General features: G+C 40.5%; 1 protein-coding gene across 8 annotated transcripts in view; it reads left to right on the top strand.

The window, feature by feature from the left end:
* Positions 1–14,937, top strand: part of LOC138947874 (N-chimaerin-like) — a 55,503-nt gene extending 40,566 nt beyond the window's left edge. For 7 of the 8 annotated variants that reach the window (XM_070319440.1, XM_070319439.1, XM_070319438.1 and 4 more), the window contains 5 exons: positions 4,329–4,502; positions 8,566–8,643; positions 11,094–11,231; positions 12,954–13,065; positions 13,404–14,937. In XM_070319440.1, coding sequence (XP_070175541.1) covers positions 4,329–4,502; positions 8,566–8,643; positions 11,094–11,231; positions 12,954–13,065; positions 13,404–13,581 — 680 coding nt within the window. In that variant the 3' untranslated portion in view covers positions 13,582–14,937. The other variant, XM_070319442.1, reaches the window with a different exon arrangement.
* Positions 14,938–18,648: the final 3,711 nt, after the last annotated feature.

Genomic DNA, 18,648 nt, shown 5'->3' with positions numbered 1-18,648 from the left:
ATATAGTCAATGTTTGTAAAGATTTTAGTCAAGCAGTATGTAAGAAATGTTAAGTCCTTTGTACTGGAAACTTGCATTCTCCCAGTTAGGTAATATATTGTACTACGTTGCAAGCCCCTGGAGCAAATTTTTGATCACTGCTTTTGTGAACAAGAAACAATTGACAAGTGGCTCTATCCCATTTCCCCCCTTTCCCCGTCGCGATATAACCTTCGTGGTTGAAAACGACGTTAAACACCAAATAAAGAAAGAAAGAAAAGAAAGTCCACAGTATCACAGGGTCTAATGCTGTCCACAGTATCACAGGGTCTATTGCTTTCTACAGTATCACAGGGTCTATTGCTTTCCACAGTATCACAGGGTCTATTGCTTTCCACAGTATCACAGGGTCTATTGCTTTCCACAGTATCACAGGGTTTATTGCTGTCCATAGTATCACAGGGTCTATTGCTGTCCACAGTATCACATGGTCTATTGCTTTCCACAGTATCACAGGGTCTATTGCTTTCCACAGTATCACAGGGTCTATTGCTTTCCACAGTATCACAGGGTTTATTGCTGTCCATAGTATCACAGGGTCTATTGCTGTCCACAGTATCACATGGTCTAACCCTTTCCACAGTATCACAGGGTCTATTGCTGTCCATAGTATCACAGAGTTTATTGTTTTCCATAGTATCACAGGGTCTATTGCTGTCCACAGTATCACAGGGTTTATTGCTGTCCATAGTATCACAGGGTCTATTGCTGTCCACAGTATCACAGGGTCTATTGCTGTCCATAGTATCACAGATTTTATTGTTTCCATAGTATCACAGGGTTTATTGCTGTCCACAGTATCACAGGGTTTATTGCTGTCCACAGTATCACAGGGTTTATTGCTGTCCATAGTATCACAGGGTCTATTGCTGTCCACAGTATCACAGGGTCTATTGCTGTCCATAGTATCACAGAGTTTATTGTTTCCATAGTATCACAGGGTTTATTGCTGTCCACAGTATCACAGGGTTTATTGCTGTCCACAGTATCACAGGGTTTATTGCTGTCCATAGTATCACAGGGTCTATTGCTGTCCACAGTATCACAGGGTCTATTGCTGTCCACAGTATCACAGGGTTTATTGCTGTCCATAGTATCACAGGGTTTATTGCTGTCCATAGTATCACAGGGTTTATTGCTGTCCACAGTATCACAGGGTCTATTGCTGTCCACAGTATCACAGGGTCTATTGCTGTCCACTGTATCACAGGGTCTAATGCTGTCCACAGTATCACAGGGTCTATTGCTGTCCACAGTATCAGGGTCTGTTGCTGTCCACATAATCACAGGGTCTATTGCTGTCCACGGTATGAGGGTATATTGCTATTTCATATGTTACGTGGATTTCCATTGATCAATTGGGCAAAACTGAGCTCAGTGCAAAACTGATATCGACGACCTCTTTATTGCTTCCCCACTTCAAAAACAAAAACACCTACATTTAAAAACAAACAAGGGCGGGGATGTAGCTCAGTCGGTAGCGCGCTGGATTTGTATTTAGTTGGCCACTGTCAGCGTGAGTTCGTCCCCACGTTCAGCGAGAGATTTATTTCTCAGAGTCAACTTTGTGTGCAGACTCTCCTCGGTGTCCGAACACCCCCGTGTGTACACGCAAGCACAAGACCAAGTGCGCACGAAAAAGATCCTGTAATCCATACCCACAGACCTGTTTACCCTTACGATTTTGGCGTAATTTATTACGATTTTCTGCAAAAAATACGCCATTCCGCTATCCGTGTCAAGACTACAATTTTCATAAATAAAAAAATTTAATTTTTTTAAAAATTTTTTTTAAATTTTTTTTATCAATTCACATGTTTGGCATTGTTTTTTTCAATGGCAAAATGGGGTGAAAAAGCACAGGACTGACCAGAGATCATGTCTGTCTTATGAGACGCTGGAGAGCCTTATTCTAGTGGTGAAGTCTCGCCCTCACTCATTCGGCAAGCGCAAGTACAGTAGAGAAGCGCTTGACACACTGAAAAAGGCCTACTACGAGCAAAAGAAAAAGAATCAGTGATGCATGTGCTTTTCATGTGATCTTCTTTGAAATTATGATGACTACAAAAACTGACTGATGTGTTTTGTTTGTAAATGATGGATATATGTGCATGATTGCGTTTCGCAGGCACAGTTGTCATGTGCCGCGGCGTTGTAATTGGCGACGAATGCTGGATGATTACTATTTTTGTGCCAGGATTACTATTTTTGGGGCTGAGCATTACTCCAAAACACTTATGGGGGTAAACAGGTCTGTACCCAGCATGCTTCCTCCAAAAACAGCGTATGGCTGCCTAAATGGCGGGGTTAAAAACGGTCATACACGTAAAATTCCACTCGTGCAAAAAACACGAGTGTACGTGGGAGTTTCAGCTAACGAACGCAGAAGAAGAAGAAGAAGAAAAACAAAGAAATATATATGAAAATGTAATTATCCCAGAATTTAGTTGAGCAAGTGACTAAAGACTTTTTGAAAGAAAAGACATTTTGAAATACTGAAAAATACAAGAAAAGAGTGAACAAAAAGAAATAATAATCAGAGGGAGGGATATGGAACAGCCAAAACTGAGACAAATACTTTTGTAATTTCTTTACAGTAATTACAAAATGTCCAGAGAATTAGCAATATATCTAACATTGACTGACTGTGTGACGATATCTTCTGCTATTGGTCTGTTTCGACAGTGATATTAAAATCGAGACCTATCAACCTCCGGTCTCGATTTTGATATCACTGTCTCATCAGACTATAGCAGAAGATATCATCACACAGTCCGTCAATATTGGGTAATATTGCTGTAGTATCGGGGTCTCTTTAAATACATCAAGCGGCTGTGCACGTGTGATGATAGATGTGTATGTGTGTGGTGATAGATGTGTGTGTGTGGTGATAGATGTGAGTGTAATGCTAGATGTGTGTGTGTGTGTGTGTGTGATGATAGATGTGTGTGATGATAGATGTGTGTGTGATGATAGATGTATGTGTGTGATGATCGATGTGTGTGTAGATGATCGATGTGTGTGTGATGATAGATGTGTGTGTGTGGTGATAGATTTGTGTGATGATAGATGTGCGTGTAATGCTAGATGTGTGTGTGATGAAAGGCGTGTGTGTGTGTGTGATGATAGATATGTGTGTGATGATAGATGTGTATGTGATGATAAATGTGTGTGATGCTAGATGTGCGTGTAATGCTACATGTGTGTGTGTGATGATAGATGTGTGTGATAATAGATGTGCGTGTGTGAATTGCTAGATGTGTGTGTGATGATAGATGTGTGTGTGTGATGATAGATGTGTGTGTGATGATAGATGTGTGTGTGTGTGTGTGTGTGTGTGTGTGTGTGTGTGTGTATGTGTGTGGTGATAGATGTGTTCGTGTGGTGATAGATGTGTGTGTGATGATAGGTGTGTGTGTGTGTGTGTGTGTGTGTGTGTGGTGATATATGTGTTTGTGTGGTGATAGATGTGTTTGTGTGGTGATAGATGTGTGTGTGTGTGTTGATATGTGTGTGAGTGTGTGTGTGTGTGTGTGTGTGTGTGTGTGTGATGATAGATGTGTGTGTGTGATGATAGATGTGTGTGTGTGTATGTGTGTGGTGATAGATGTGTTCGTGTGGTGATAGATGTGTGTGTGATGATAGGTGTGTGTGTGTGTGTGTGTGTGTGTGTGTGTGTGTGTGTGTGGTGATATATGTGTTTGTGTGGTGATAGATGTGTTTGTGTGGTGATAGATGTGTGTGTGTGGTGATATGTGTGTGAGTGTGTGTGTGTGTGTGTGTGTGTGATGATAGATGTATGTCTGTTTGTGCAGACTGTGGGGTTCAGACCCACAAGAAGTGCTCAGAGAAGATGCCCAATGTGTGATGATAGATGTGTGTCTGTTTGTGCAGACTGTGGGGTTCAGACCCACAAGAAGTGCTCAGAGAAGATGCCCAATGTGTGATGATAGATGTGTGTCTGTTTGTGCAGACTGTGGGGTTCAGACCCACAAGAAGTGCTCAGAGAAGATGCCCAATGTGATATGATAGATGTGTGTCTGTTGGTGCAGACTGTGGGGTTCAGACCCACAAGAAGTGCTCAGAGAAGATGCCCAATGTGTGATGATAGATGTGTGTCTGTTGGTGCAGACTGTGGGGTTCAGACCCACAAGAAGTGCTCAGAGAAGATGCCCAATGTGTGATGATAGATGTGTGTCTGTTTGTGCAGACTGTGGGGTTCAGACCCACAAGAAGTGCTCAGAGAAGATGCCCAATGTGATATGATAGATGTATGTCTGTTTGTGCAGACTGTGGGGTTCAGACCCACAAGAAGTGCTCAGAGAAGATGCCCAATGAGTGCATGCCTAACATGAAGTACATCAAGCGGCTGTACGGCGTGGACCTCACCACCGTCTCCAAGGCCAACAAGCAAACCCTGCCCTCTGTCGTCGAGAGATGTGTCAAGGAGATTGAGAAAAGAGGTCTGTCTGTCCGTCTGTCTGTCCGTCTGTCTGTCCGTCTGTCTGTCTGTCTGTCTGTCTGTCTGTCTGTCTGTCTGTCTGTGTGTTTGTGTGTACTAGACAGTGAAGAAAAGGGGCAAATGCAACAGTACAATAATCATCACATGGACCGTATTCAGTCATACACAACAGTACAATAATCATCCCATGGACCGTATACAGTCATACACAACAGTACAATAATCATCCCATGGACCGACTTCAGTCATACACAACAGTACAATAATCATCCCATGGACCGTATTCAGTCATACACAACAGTACAATAATCATCCCATGGACCGTATTCAGTCATACACAACAGTACAATAATCATCCCATGGACCGTATTCAGTCATACACAACAGTACAATAATCATCCCATGGACCGTATTCAGTCATACACAACAGTACAATAATCATCCCATGGACCGTATTCAGTCATACACAACAGTACAATAATCATCCCATGGACCGTATACAGTCATACACAACAGTACAATAATCATCCCATGGACCGTATTCAGTCATACACAACAGTACAATAATCATCCCATGGACCGTATTCAGTCATACACAACAGTACAATAATCATCCCATGGACCGTATTCAGTCATACACAACAGTACAATAATCATCCCATGGACCGTATTCAGTCATACACAACAGTACAATAATCATCCCATGGACCGTATTCAGTCATACACAACAGTACAATAATCATCCCATGGACCGTATACAGTCATACACAACAGTACAATAATCATCCCATGGACCGTATTCAGTCATACACAACAGTACAATAATCATCTCATGGACCGACTTCAGTCATACACAACAGTACAATAATCATCTCATGGACCGACTTCAGTCATACACAACAGTACAATAATCATCCCATGGACCGTATTCACTTATACACAACAGTACAATAATCATCTCATGGACAGTATTCAGTGATACACAACAGTACAATAATCATCTCATGGACAGTATTCAGTCATACACAACAGTACAACAATCATCTCATGGACAGTATTCAGTCATACACAACAGTACAACAATCATCTCATGGACAGTATTCAGTCATACACAACAGTACAACAATCATCTCATGGACCGTATTCAGTCATACACAACAGTACAATAATCATCCCATGGACCGTATTCAGTCATACACAACAGTACAATAATCATCCCATGGACCGTATTCAGTCATACACAACAGTACAATAATCATCCCATGGACCGTATTCAGTCATACACAACAGTACAATAATCATCCCATGGACCGTATTCAGTCATACACAACAGTACAATAATCATCCCATGGACCGTATTCAGTCATACACAACAGTACAATAATCATCCCATGGACCGTATTCAGTCATACACAACAGTACAATAATCATCCCATGGACCGTATTCAGTCATACACAACAGTACAATAATCATCCCATGGACCGTATTCAGTCATACACAACAGTACAATAATCATCCCATGGACCGTATTCAGTCATACACAACAGTACAATAATCATCCCATGGACCGTATACAGTCATACACAACAGTAAAATAATCATCCCATGGACCGTATTCAGTCATACACAACAGTACAATAATCATCTCATGGACCGACTTCAGTCATACACAACAGTACAATAATCATCCCATGGACAGTATTCAGTCATACACAACAGTACAATAATCATCCCATGGACCGTATTCAGTCATACACAACAGTACAATAATCATCCCATGGACCGTATTCAGTAATACACAACAGTTGGTTACTTTGTTGACATGTATGTGTTTTACTGTTCACTGTTCAGTGTATGTGTTGTACTGTTCAGTGTATGTGTTCTACTGTTCAGTGTTCCGTGTATGTGTTCTACTGTTCAATGTTAGAATGTATGTGTTGTACTGTACAGTGTTGGAGTGTATGTGATTTACTGTACAGTGTTAGTGTGTATGTGATCTACTGTTCAGTGTTGGAGTGTATGTGATCTACTGTTCAGTGTTAGTGTGTATGTGATCTACTGTACAGTGTTGGAGTGTATGTGATTTACTGTTCAGTGTTATTGTGTATGTGATCTACTGTACAGTGTTGGAGTGTATGTGATTTACTGTTCAGTGTTAGTGTGTATGTGATCTACTGTTCAGTGTTACCATGTATGTGATCTACTGTTCAGTGTTACCATGTATGTGATGTACTGTTCAGTGTTAGAATGTATGTGATCTACTGTTCAGTGTTAGAGTGTATGTGATGTACTGTTCAGTGTTGGAGTGTATGTGATCTACTGTTCAGTGTTGGAGTGTATGTGATCTACTGTTCAGTGTTAGAGTGTATGTGATCTACTGTTCCGTGTTAGAGTGTATGTGATCTACTGGTCAGTGTTAGAATGTATGTGAGAGTGTATGTGATGTACTGTTCAGTGTTAGAGTGTATGTGATCTACTGTTCAGTGTTAGAGTGTATGTGATGTACTGTTCAGTGTTAGAGTGTATGTGATCTACTGTTCAGTGTTAGAGTGTATGTGATCTACTGTTCAGTGTTAGAGTGTATGTGATCTACTGTACAGTGTTACCATGTATGTGATCTACTGTTCAGTGTTAGAGTGTATGTGATGTACTGTTCAGTGTTAGAGTGTATGTGATCTACTGTACAGTGTTACCATGTATGTGATCTACTGTACAGTGTTGGAGTGTATGTGATCTACTGCACAGTGTTACTATGTATGTGATCTACTGTTCAGTGTTAGAATGTATGTGATGTACTGTTCAGTGTTACCATGTATGTGATCTACTGTTCAGTGTTAGAGTGTATGTGATCTACTGTTCAGTGTTAGAATGTATGTGATGTACTGTTCAGTGTTAGAGTGTATGTGATGTACTGTTCAGTGTTAGAGTGTATGTGATCTACTGTTCAGTGTTAGAGTGTATGTGATCTACTGTTCAGTGTTAGAGTGTATGTGATGTACTGTTCAGTGTTAGAGTGTATGTGATCTACTGTTCAGTGTTAGAGTGTATGTGATCTACTGTTCAGTGTTAGAGTGTATGTGATCTACTGTTCAGTGTTAGAGTGTATGTGATGTACTGTTCAGTGTTAGAGTGTATGTGATCTACTGTTCAGTGTTAGAGTGTATGTGATCTACTGGACAGTGTTACCATGTATGTGATCTACTGTTCAGTGTTAGAGTGTATGTGATGTACTGTTCAGTGTTAGAGTGTATGTGATCTACTGTACAGTGTTACCATGTATGTGATCTACTGTACAGTGTTGGAGTGTATGTGATCTACTGCACAGTGTTACTATGTATGTGATCTACTGTTCAGTGTTAGAATGTATGTGATGTACTGTTCAGTGTTACCATGTATGTGATCTACTGTTCAGTGTTAGAGTGTATGTGATCTACTGTTCAGTGTTAGAATGTATGTGATGTACTGTTCAGTGTTAGAGTGTATGTGATCTACTGTTCAGTGTTAGAGTGTATGTGATCTACTGTTCAGTGTTAGAGTGTATGTGATCTACTGTTCAGTGTTAGAGTGTATGTGATGTACTGTTCAGTGTTAGAGTGTATGTGATCTACTGTTCAGTGTTAGAGTGTATGTGATCTACTGTTCAGTGTTAGAGTGTATGTGATCTACTGTTCAGTGTTAGAGTGTATGTGATGTACTGTTCAGTGTTAGAGTGTATGTGATCTACTGTACAGTGTTGGAGTGTATGTGATCTACTGTACAGTGTTAGAGTGTATGTGATGTACTGTACAGTGTTAGAGTGTATGTGATCTACTGTACAGTGTTGGAGTGTATGTGATCTACTGTACAGTGTTACCATGTATGTGATCTACTGTTCAGTGTTAGAGTGTATGTGATGTACTGTACAGTGTTAGAGTGTATGTGATCTACTGTACAGTGTTACCATGTGTGTGATCTACTGTTCAGTGTTAGAGTGTATGTGATGTACTGTTCAGTGTTAGAGTGTATGTGATCTACTGTTCATTGTTACCATGTATGTGTTCTACTGTTTCATATCTTTTTACAGGACTGGACACAGAAGGCCTGTACAGACTAGCTGGTTTTCATGATGATGTTGAAGCCATTCGAGTTGCCTTCGACAAAGGTAAGGTCCTGCACATTAAATTTTGATTATTTTAAATGTGACAGGTAGACTACTGTTGCCCTTCACAGCAGGCTCTGCAGAGTTGTTGGCCTTGGAAAGCGCAAGCTATTTATAGCTCGCTGGCTAGACACCTGTGGATTGTAGAGTTCTGTTAGTGATGGGGTCTTGCAGCTGCTGTGTGCCTGTGTGATATTGGTTTTCTTAGCGTAACCAGAACAGTTTATATAGGGCTAAGAAATTAGCTCTAAAATACTCTATCCTGTTTGAATGGGTTTTGCTTCCAAAGGTGGTTCGTGTGTTTCGGCACTTGGTGGAAAAGAACTCCAGCTTCTCTCTGTCTCTGTCTCTCTCTGGGTTAAGGGTATGAGGTTGTGGGGGCGGTATGTTTGGATCTACATGTAACTAAAGGCATACAATCAGATCTACATGTAACTAATGGCATACATTAAATTACATATTCTTACTCCAATTCTTATGAATGCATTGACTTCAGTCTCACATGCTCGATGTCGAAAAACCACTCAAATTACCTGCCCTTAGAAGGGTGGTAACCAAGCAAAACGAAACGCCATAGCCGTTGCTTACTGGAGATCAGATGAGGTTTTCATCGGTTTTTATCTTCGGGATATCTCCTGCACTCGTTTTGTCGGCTTCAGTTTGTTGCCGGTCTTGGTTGCTGCAGGACAGGTTCTTTCAAGGACATAAGTGGGTTCCCTCCACCTTTAGGTGGAATCTGCATTCATGAGAATTGGAGTAAGAATATGTAATTTAATGGAAAATTTTTAAGTAAATTTTCATTTGATTAATATACTTACCCAATTCTCATTGTTAATACCCTCCCGATCCCATCCATCCCCGCTGACTTATATCCTTGGGGTGTTTTAATAGTATCGAATGCTTATTACGGATGCTGGCGCTCACGTGGTGCGCAGGGTGTTATGGGTAACTGAGCAAGGTCAGTTCATAGCAACGGCTATGGCGTTTCGTTTTGCTTGGTTACCACCCTTCTAAGGGCAGGTAATTTGAGTGGTTTTTCGACATCTAGCATGTGAGACTGAAGTCAATGCATTCATGAGAATTGGGTAAGTATATTAATCAAATGAAAATTTACTTAAAAATTTTGCAATCAGATCTACATGATCTACATGTAACTAAAGGCATACAATCAGCCATTGTTGCTGTTAATAATGCCAGACCATGGAAGCTGAACAATGACACTGTATGCAGACACAGACATCATTGCCGTTAGTAAGGCTAGACCAGGAAGCTGAACAATGACACTGTATGCAGACACAGACATCATTGCCGTTAGTAAGGCTAGACCAGGAAGCTGAACAATGACACTGTATGCAGACACAGACATCATTGCAGTTAGTAAGGCTAGACCAGGAAGCTGAACAATGACACTGTATGTGCAGATACAGACATCAGACATTGTTGCCGTTAGTAAGGCTAGACCAGGAAGCTGAACAATGACACTGTATGTGCAGATACAGACATCAGACATTGTTGCCGTTAGTAAGGCTAGACCAGGAAGCTGAACAATGACACTGTATGTGCAGATACAGACATCAGACATTGTTGCCGTTAGTAATGCTAGACCAGGAAGCTGAACAATGACACTGTATGTGCAGATACAGACATCAGACATTGTTGCCGTTAGTAATGCCAGACCAGGAAGCTGAACAATGACACTATATGTGCAGATACAGACATCAGACATTGTTGCCGTTAGTAAGGCTAGACCAGCAAGCTGAACAATGACACTGTATGTGCAGATACAGACATCAGACATTGTTGCCGTTAGTAATGCCAGACCAGGAAGCTGAACAATGACACTGTATGTGCAGATACAGACATCAGACATTGTTGCCGTTAGTAATGCCAGACCAGCAAGCTGAACAATGACACTGTATGTGCAGATACAGACATCAGACATTGTTGCCGTTAGTAATGCTAGACCAGGAAGCTGAACAATGACACTGTATGTGCAGATACAGACATTGTTGCCGTTAGTAATGCTAGACCAGCAAGCTGAACAATGACACTGTATGTGCAGATACAGACATCAGACATTGTTGCCGTTAGTAATGCCAGACCAGCAAGCTGAACAATGACACTGTATGTGCAGATACAGACATCAGACATTGTTGCCGTTAGTAATGCCAGACCAGGAAGCTGAACAATGACACTATACCGTGTGTGTGTGTGTGTGTGTGTGTTTGTGTGTGTGTTTGTGTTTGATTGTGTATGTATGTGTGTGTGTGTGTGTGTGTGTTTGTGTTTGATTGTGTGTGTGTGTGTGTGTGTGTGTGTGTGTGTGTGTGTGATTGTGTGTGTGTGATTGTGTGTGTGTGATTGTGTGTGTGTGTGTGTGTGTGTGTGTGTGTGTGTGTGTGTGTGTGTGTGTGTGTGTGTGTGTGTGTGTGTGTGTGTGTGTGTGTGTGTAGATGGCGAGAACACAGACATCAGCCAAACAAAGTACGAAGACGTCAACACAATCTGCAGCGCCCTCAAGTTGTACTTCCGCTTGCTTCCCATCCCGCTCATCACCTTTGACATCTACAAGCCCCTGTTGGACATTATTAGTAAGTGTTGCAAGCCCCTGTTGGACATTATCAGTAAGTGTTGCAAGCCCCTGTTGGACATTATCAGTAAGTGTTGCAAGCCCCTGTTGGACATTATTAGTAAGTGTTGAAAGCCCCTGTTGGACATTATCAGTAAGTGTTGAAAGCCCCTGTTGGACATTATCAGTACGTGTTGAAAGGCCATGTTGGACATTATTTGTAAGTGTTGAAACGGATGGTGAAAGAGATGATAATGTTGTTTTGTGTGTTACAGAGAAGGATAATTACACATTGTTTGTTTGTTTGTTTGTTTGCTTAACGCCCAGCCGACCACGAAGGGCCATATCAGGGCGGTGCTGCTTTGACATTTTAACACAGAAGTCGCAGCACAGGCTTCATGTCTCACCCAGTCACATTATTCCGGACCAACCAGTCCTAGCATTAATCCCATAATGCCGGACGCCAGGCGGAGCAGCCACTAGATTGCCAATTTTAAAGTCTTAGGTATGACCTGGCCGGGGTTCGAACCCAGGACCTCCCGATCATGGGGCGGACGCCTTACCACTAGGCCAACCGTGCCGGTGTAATTACACATTAACATGCTTCCATTTGAAACTTCGAGGCTTCAATTAGACTTTGGGAGGGCGTCAATCCACGATGAAGACCGAGAAGTTTCAAATGGAAGCATGTTATTGTAATTCAATATGACGACGATCTCTTTGCTGCTTTCATGCGGTTGTAAACAGACAGAATCGGTTCTGTTCTGTTCACACACTACTTTCAGTCCACCAACCTGCAAGGGTCAAGTCCCAAGAAATATGTTTCTGTATTCCTATCGTATCACTCTGCTCCTGTTTTGTTTTCTTTCACACACATTTTCCCTTTCTTTTTTTGACGGGTTTGTGGACAGCAAACTCTAAAACAAATTCTTTTCATCACAGAAGCGATCTTTGGAATTGACTGACGTAGTCCGGAAGAATTCATGCATCAACTTCCGTCACGTATTCGACGTCATCACTTCGCATACCTTATGGTCTCGGTATTTCGTTGGCCTTCATATTTCCCACTTGTAAAATGACCCTTAAAGCTAACCGAGACTAGTTGAGGCTGTATCAATGGGCCTCGCCAGCAGGTTCTTAATGGATTTTTAATGAGTTGGGGCATTCTGACCAATCACAGGATCTGTTTCATTAAAACGCAAACTTGATTGAATTACAATATGGCCGAGGGGGAGATGGTGAAAGAGATGAGAATGTTGTTTTGTGTGTTACAGAGAAGGAAAGAGATGAGAATGTTGTTTTGTGTGTTACAGACAAGGATAATATGGCCGAGGAGGAGATGGTGAAAGAGATGAGAATGTTGTTTTGTGTGTTACAGAGAAGGATAATATGGCCGAGGGGGATGGTGAAAGAGATGATAATGTTGTTTTGTGTGTTACAGAAAGAGATGATGAAAGAGATGAGAATGTTGTTTTGTGTGTTACAGAGAAGGATAATATGGCCGAGGGGGAGACGGTGAAAGAGATGATAATGTTGTTTTGTGTGTTACAGAGAAGGATAATATGGCCGAGGAGGAGATAGTGAAAGAGATGATAATGTTGTTTTGTGTGTTACAGAGAAGGATAATATGGCCGAGGGGGAGACGGTGAAAGAGATGATAATGTTGTTTTGTGTGTTACAGAGAAGGATAATATGGCCGAGGGGGATGGTGAAAGAGATGATAATGTTGTTTTGTGTGTTACAGAGAAGGATAATATGGCCGAGGAGGAGACGGTGAAACAGATGAAGGATGTGATGGCTAGACTGCCCCCTGCTCACTTTCACACCTTGAAATACCTGACAGCACACCTTGTCAGGTGAGTGTTATATTGACTGTTATCAATGAGTTGTAGACCTTGAAATATCTAACTGGTCAGTCAGGTGAGTGTTATATTGACTGTTATCAATGAGTTGTAGACCTTGAAATATCTAACTGGTCAGTCAGGTGAGTGTTATATTGACTTATTGCTGACTTTCACACCTTGACACCTGACATCATACCTACTCTATACTGACCACAGAGGTAAATTGAACCTGACAACACACGTACGACAATACACTTACTCTATGCTGACCACAGAGGTAATTTGAACCTGACAACACACTTACTCTATGTTGACCACAGAGCTACATTGACCATTGTTTACGTGTGCAGGTTGACTGAGCACAAAGCAAAAAACATGATGTCCGCAGAAAACCTATCCATTGTCTTTGCCCCGACCTTGATGCGACCTTTGGAAACGAATCCCATCGTCAGTCTGATGGCCGCCAAGTTTGAGCAGAAAGTAATTGAGTTCATATTGAACCACCAGAGAGATATTTTTGGTCGATGATGACCACTGAGTAGAGTAACTCTCTCTTTGTGCTAAGTCGTAGATTTACTCTCTGTTTGTGCGATGGTTGTTTGAATACACTCTCTCTTTGTGCGACGGTTGTATGAATACACTCTCTCTTGAATACACTCTCTCTTGAATACACTCTGTCTTTGTGCTAAGTCGTAGATTTACTCTCTGTTTGTGCGATGGTTGTTTGAATACACTCTCTCTTTGTGCGACGGTTGTATGAATACACTCTCTCTTGAATACACTCTCTCTTTGTGCTAAGTTGTAGATTTACTCTCTGTTTGTGCGACGGTCGTATGAATACACTCTCTGTTTGTGCGACGGTCGTATGAATACACTCTCTGTTTGTGCGATGGTCGTATGAATACACTCTCTCTTTGTGCGGCGGTCGTATGAATACACTCTCTCTTTGTGCGACGGTCCAGATATTATTATGTGCTCAGACCTTTGAGATGTTATGTTGACTCTGCACGGTAACGGGAGCTGGACTTTTACCAGGGTGTTTTGGTGACCTGTTTTAAAAAGACCACAACTGCTGGCTTTGTTTTGTTTTGTTTTGTTTTGTTTTGATTTGATTGTTTCACGGTTTCCTGATTGATTTTTTTTTTAAATTTTGTTAATTGAATTATGTAAGTAATAGTGATGAAATCATGTAGATAAAGGCAATGGGGTAGTGATGAAATCATGTGGATAAAATGAATGGAATCATGTGGATGAAATGAATGTAATAAAATCATGTGGATCAGATGAATGGAATAAAATCATGTGGATTAGATGAATGGAATAAAATCATGTGGATTAGATAAATGGGATCAAATCATGTGGATTTGATAAATGGGATATTATCATGTGGATTAGATGAATGGGATCAAATCATGTGGATTAGATGAATGGGATACAATCATGTGGATTAGATGAATGGGATAACATCTAGTGGATTAGATAAATGGGTTATAATCATGTGGATTAGATGAATGGGATACAATCATGTGGATTAGATGAATGGGATACAATCATGTGGATTAGATGAATGGGATAACATCTAGTGGATTAGATGAATGGGTTATAATCATGTGGATTAGATGAATGGGTTATAATCATGTGGATTTGATGAATGAGATACAACCATGTGAATTAGATGAATGGGATACAACCATGTGAATTAGATGAATGGAATCAAATCTAGTGGATTAGATGAATGGGACACATAGATGAACAATATGGTTGTTGCTTGAAATCGCCTTAACGGTAACAAAGTAAAGAATGAATGCACGCTGAATCTAACAGTAAGAAAGGAATGTTTTCTAAAATTGCCTTAATTGTAGTAAAAGAGAATGTTTGGACACATTATGAATGTAACAGTTTTTTGGACTGTGTATTGTGAAATCAAACACTGACATGCGAGTTAGACCAGTGAAAGTAATTGTGGCCTCTTGTGAAGCCCACCTGAAGCATTACACAACTATGAATCATTACACATCCTAACTATGAATCATTACACATCCCAACTATGAATCATTACACATCCCAACTATGAATCATTACACATCCCAACTATGAATCATTACACATCCCAACTATGAATCATTGCACATCCTAACTATGAATCATTACACATCCTAACTATGAATCATTACACATCCTAACTATGAATCATTACACATCCTAACTATCAATCATTACACATCCTAACTATGAATCATTGCACATCCTAACTATGAATCATTACACATCCTAACTATGAATCATTGCACACCCTAACTATGAATCATTACACAACTATGAATCATTACACATCCTAACTATGAATCATTACACATCCCAACTATGAATCATTACACATCCCAACTATGAATCATTACACACCCTAACTATCAATCATTACACACCCTAACTATGAATCATTGCACATCCTAACTATGAATCATTACACATCCTAACTATGAATCATTACACATCCCAACTATGAATCATTACACATCCTAACTATGAATCATTACACACCCTAACTATGAATCATTGCACATCCTAACTATGAATCATTGCACATCCTAACTATGAATCATTGCACATCCTAACTATGAATCATTACACATCCTAACTATGAATCATTGCACATCCTAACTATGAATCATTGCACATCCTAACTATGAATCATTACACATCCTAACTATGAATCATTACACATCCCAACTATGAATCATTACACACCCTAACTATCAATCATTACACACCCTAACTATGAATCATTGCACATCCTAACTATGAATCATTACACATCCTAACTATGAATCATTACACATCCTAACTATGAATCATTACACATCCTAACTATGAATCATTACACATCCTAACTATGAATCATTACACATCCTAACTATGAATCATTACACATCCTAACTATGAATCATTACACATCCTAACTATGAATCATTACACATCCTAACTATGAATCATTACACATCCTAACTATGAATCATTACACATCCTAACTATGAATCATTACACATCCTAACTATGAATCATTACACATCCTAACTATGAATCATTACACATCCTAACTATGAATCATTACACATCCTAACTATGAATCATTGCACATCCTAACTATGAATCATTGCACATCCTAACTATGAATCATTACACATCCTAACTATGAATCATTACACATCCCAACTATGAATCATTACACATCCTAACTATGAATCATTACACATCCTAACTATGAATCATTACACATCCTAACTATGAATCATTACACATCCCAACTATGAATCATTACACACCCTAACTATCAATCATTACACACCCTAACTATGAATCATTGCACATCCTAACTATGAATCATTACACATCCTAACTATGAATCATTACACATCCTAACTATGAATCATTACACATCCTAACTATGAATCATTACACATCCTAACTATGAATCATTACACATCCTAACTATGAATCATTACACATCCTAACTATGAATCATTACACATCCTAACTATGAATCATTACACATCCTAACTATGAATCATTGCACATCCTAACTATGAATCATTACACATCCTAACTATGAATCATTGCACATCCTAACTATGAATCATTGCACATCCTAACTATGAATCATTACACATCCTAACTATGAATCATTACACATCCCAACTATGAATCATTACACATCCTAACTATGAATCATTGCACATCCTAACTATGAATCATTACACACCCTAACTATGAATCATTGCACATCCTAACTATGAATCATTACACATCCTAACTATGAATCATTACACATCCTAACTATGAATCATTACACATCCTAACTATGAATCATTACACACCCTAACTATGAATCATTACACATCCTAACTATGAATCATTACACATCCTAACTATGAATCATTACACACCCTAACTATCAATCATTACACATCCTAACTATGAATCATTGCACATCCTAACTATGAATCATTACACACCCTAACTATGAATCATTACACATCCTAACTATGAATCATTGCACATCCTAACTATGAATCATTGCACATCCTAACAATGAATCATTACACACCCTAACTATGAATCATTACACACCCTAACTATGAATCATTACACATCCTAACTATGAATCATTACACATCCCAACTATGAATCATTACACATCCCAACTATGAATCATTACACACCCTAACTATGAATCATTACACATCCCAACTATGAATCATTACACATCCTAACTATCAATCATTACACACCCTAACTGTCGTGTTTTTCCTTTCGTCACTCTCAGTCGCAAAGGAGACACAACGATTTGTGTAGGTTCTGTAGATTTATTAACAGCTGGAACAACGGTGACAATATCTCTCAGCACAGTGTAAGAAAGAACAAGTGCAAGACTGGTAAAGAACAACAATACGTGTGCGCAGCCCTACTTATATAGTTAATGGACATACGAGAATATTCGGGAAACATCGACACTAATCTGGTTAGATCTACACAGTCCCATCTGTTCGATGAGCGTCTACGCTTACGTCATGAGTGACTGCGCACTTAATCAAAGTAAGTTCCATAATGTTCTTTGTCCTTCCATTCGATTCCAGTGGTATCTAGCGATCTCCACAACACCTCCCCACCTAAACTGATGCTACTCCTCAAGCATCAACAGCAAAGTCTCTCTGTGGGTTTGCGTGTTCTCTTTGACCGTCTTGGATTGTCTGGTCCATACTCTGGAACGGATGGAGTACCTTTGGGTTTGGTCTGTCTCCGAGTTTGTGGCACAGTTTCCAAGATCTCCATGGGGTGATCTGTTACAAGTTCAGAAACAGTGTCCACTTCCTCACCAGGTTCATTGTCTTCCTCAGTGGTGTAGCGTGGCTGTAGCTGTTCCCAGTGTCGTCTCCATACTGGACCATGAGGAATGACCATGACGTTGAAGCAGCGAGTACCCAGAGACTTCTTGATGACTGCTGGTACCCATCGGGGTTGTTTGTCTCGGCGAGGTCCATGGTACAGAGCATACACAGGATCTCCGGCCTTGTACTGTCTGGTTACCTTGACGACAGCTTTCAAGTCTGGAGTCATCTGAGACTTGGATGCCTCCTTGTGGATTTGGCTGTAGTTCCTTTCTGCAGCCGTGAGAGTCTTGGACACGTTGGCGATTGGGCGCTCGCTTCCATCTGGATAGCGATGAAATATGACTGCTCCAATTCCAACGTTGGACGCGTCACAAGCTAGTCCCAAAGTCTTGTTTGGATCGAAGTGTACCAGAACTTGATCCGAGGAAAGCACATTTTTCAACTGTTCAAATGCTGCCTGTTCCTCATCTCCCCACTTCCAGGGGTTCGCCTTCTTCGTCAGGCGGTAGAGCGGCTCTGCCATGCTGGCCAGGTTAGGGATGAACTTCCCGTAAAACTGAACTGAGCCCAAGAAAGACTTCAAGCTTGAGACGTCCGTAGGGGCTGGCATTTTCAAAACTGCCTCGACCTTCGATCCTTTGGAGATCCCTTCGGCCGATAAGGTATGTCCAAGGTATTCCACACTGGCTTGTGCGAACTCGCACTT

Source organism: Littorina saxatilis, linkage group LG14 (genome assembly GCF_037325665.1).
Source record: "Littorina saxatilis isolate snail1 linkage group LG14, US_GU_Lsax_2.0, whole genome shotgun sequence".
In the NCBI taxonomy this organism is placed as follows: domain Eukaryota; kingdom Metazoa; phylum Mollusca; class Gastropoda; order Littorinimorpha; family Littorinidae; genus Littorina; species Littorina saxatilis.
Note: the sequence above shows the minus strand (reverse complement) of the source record. Positions and strands in the feature narration are given on the sequence as shown.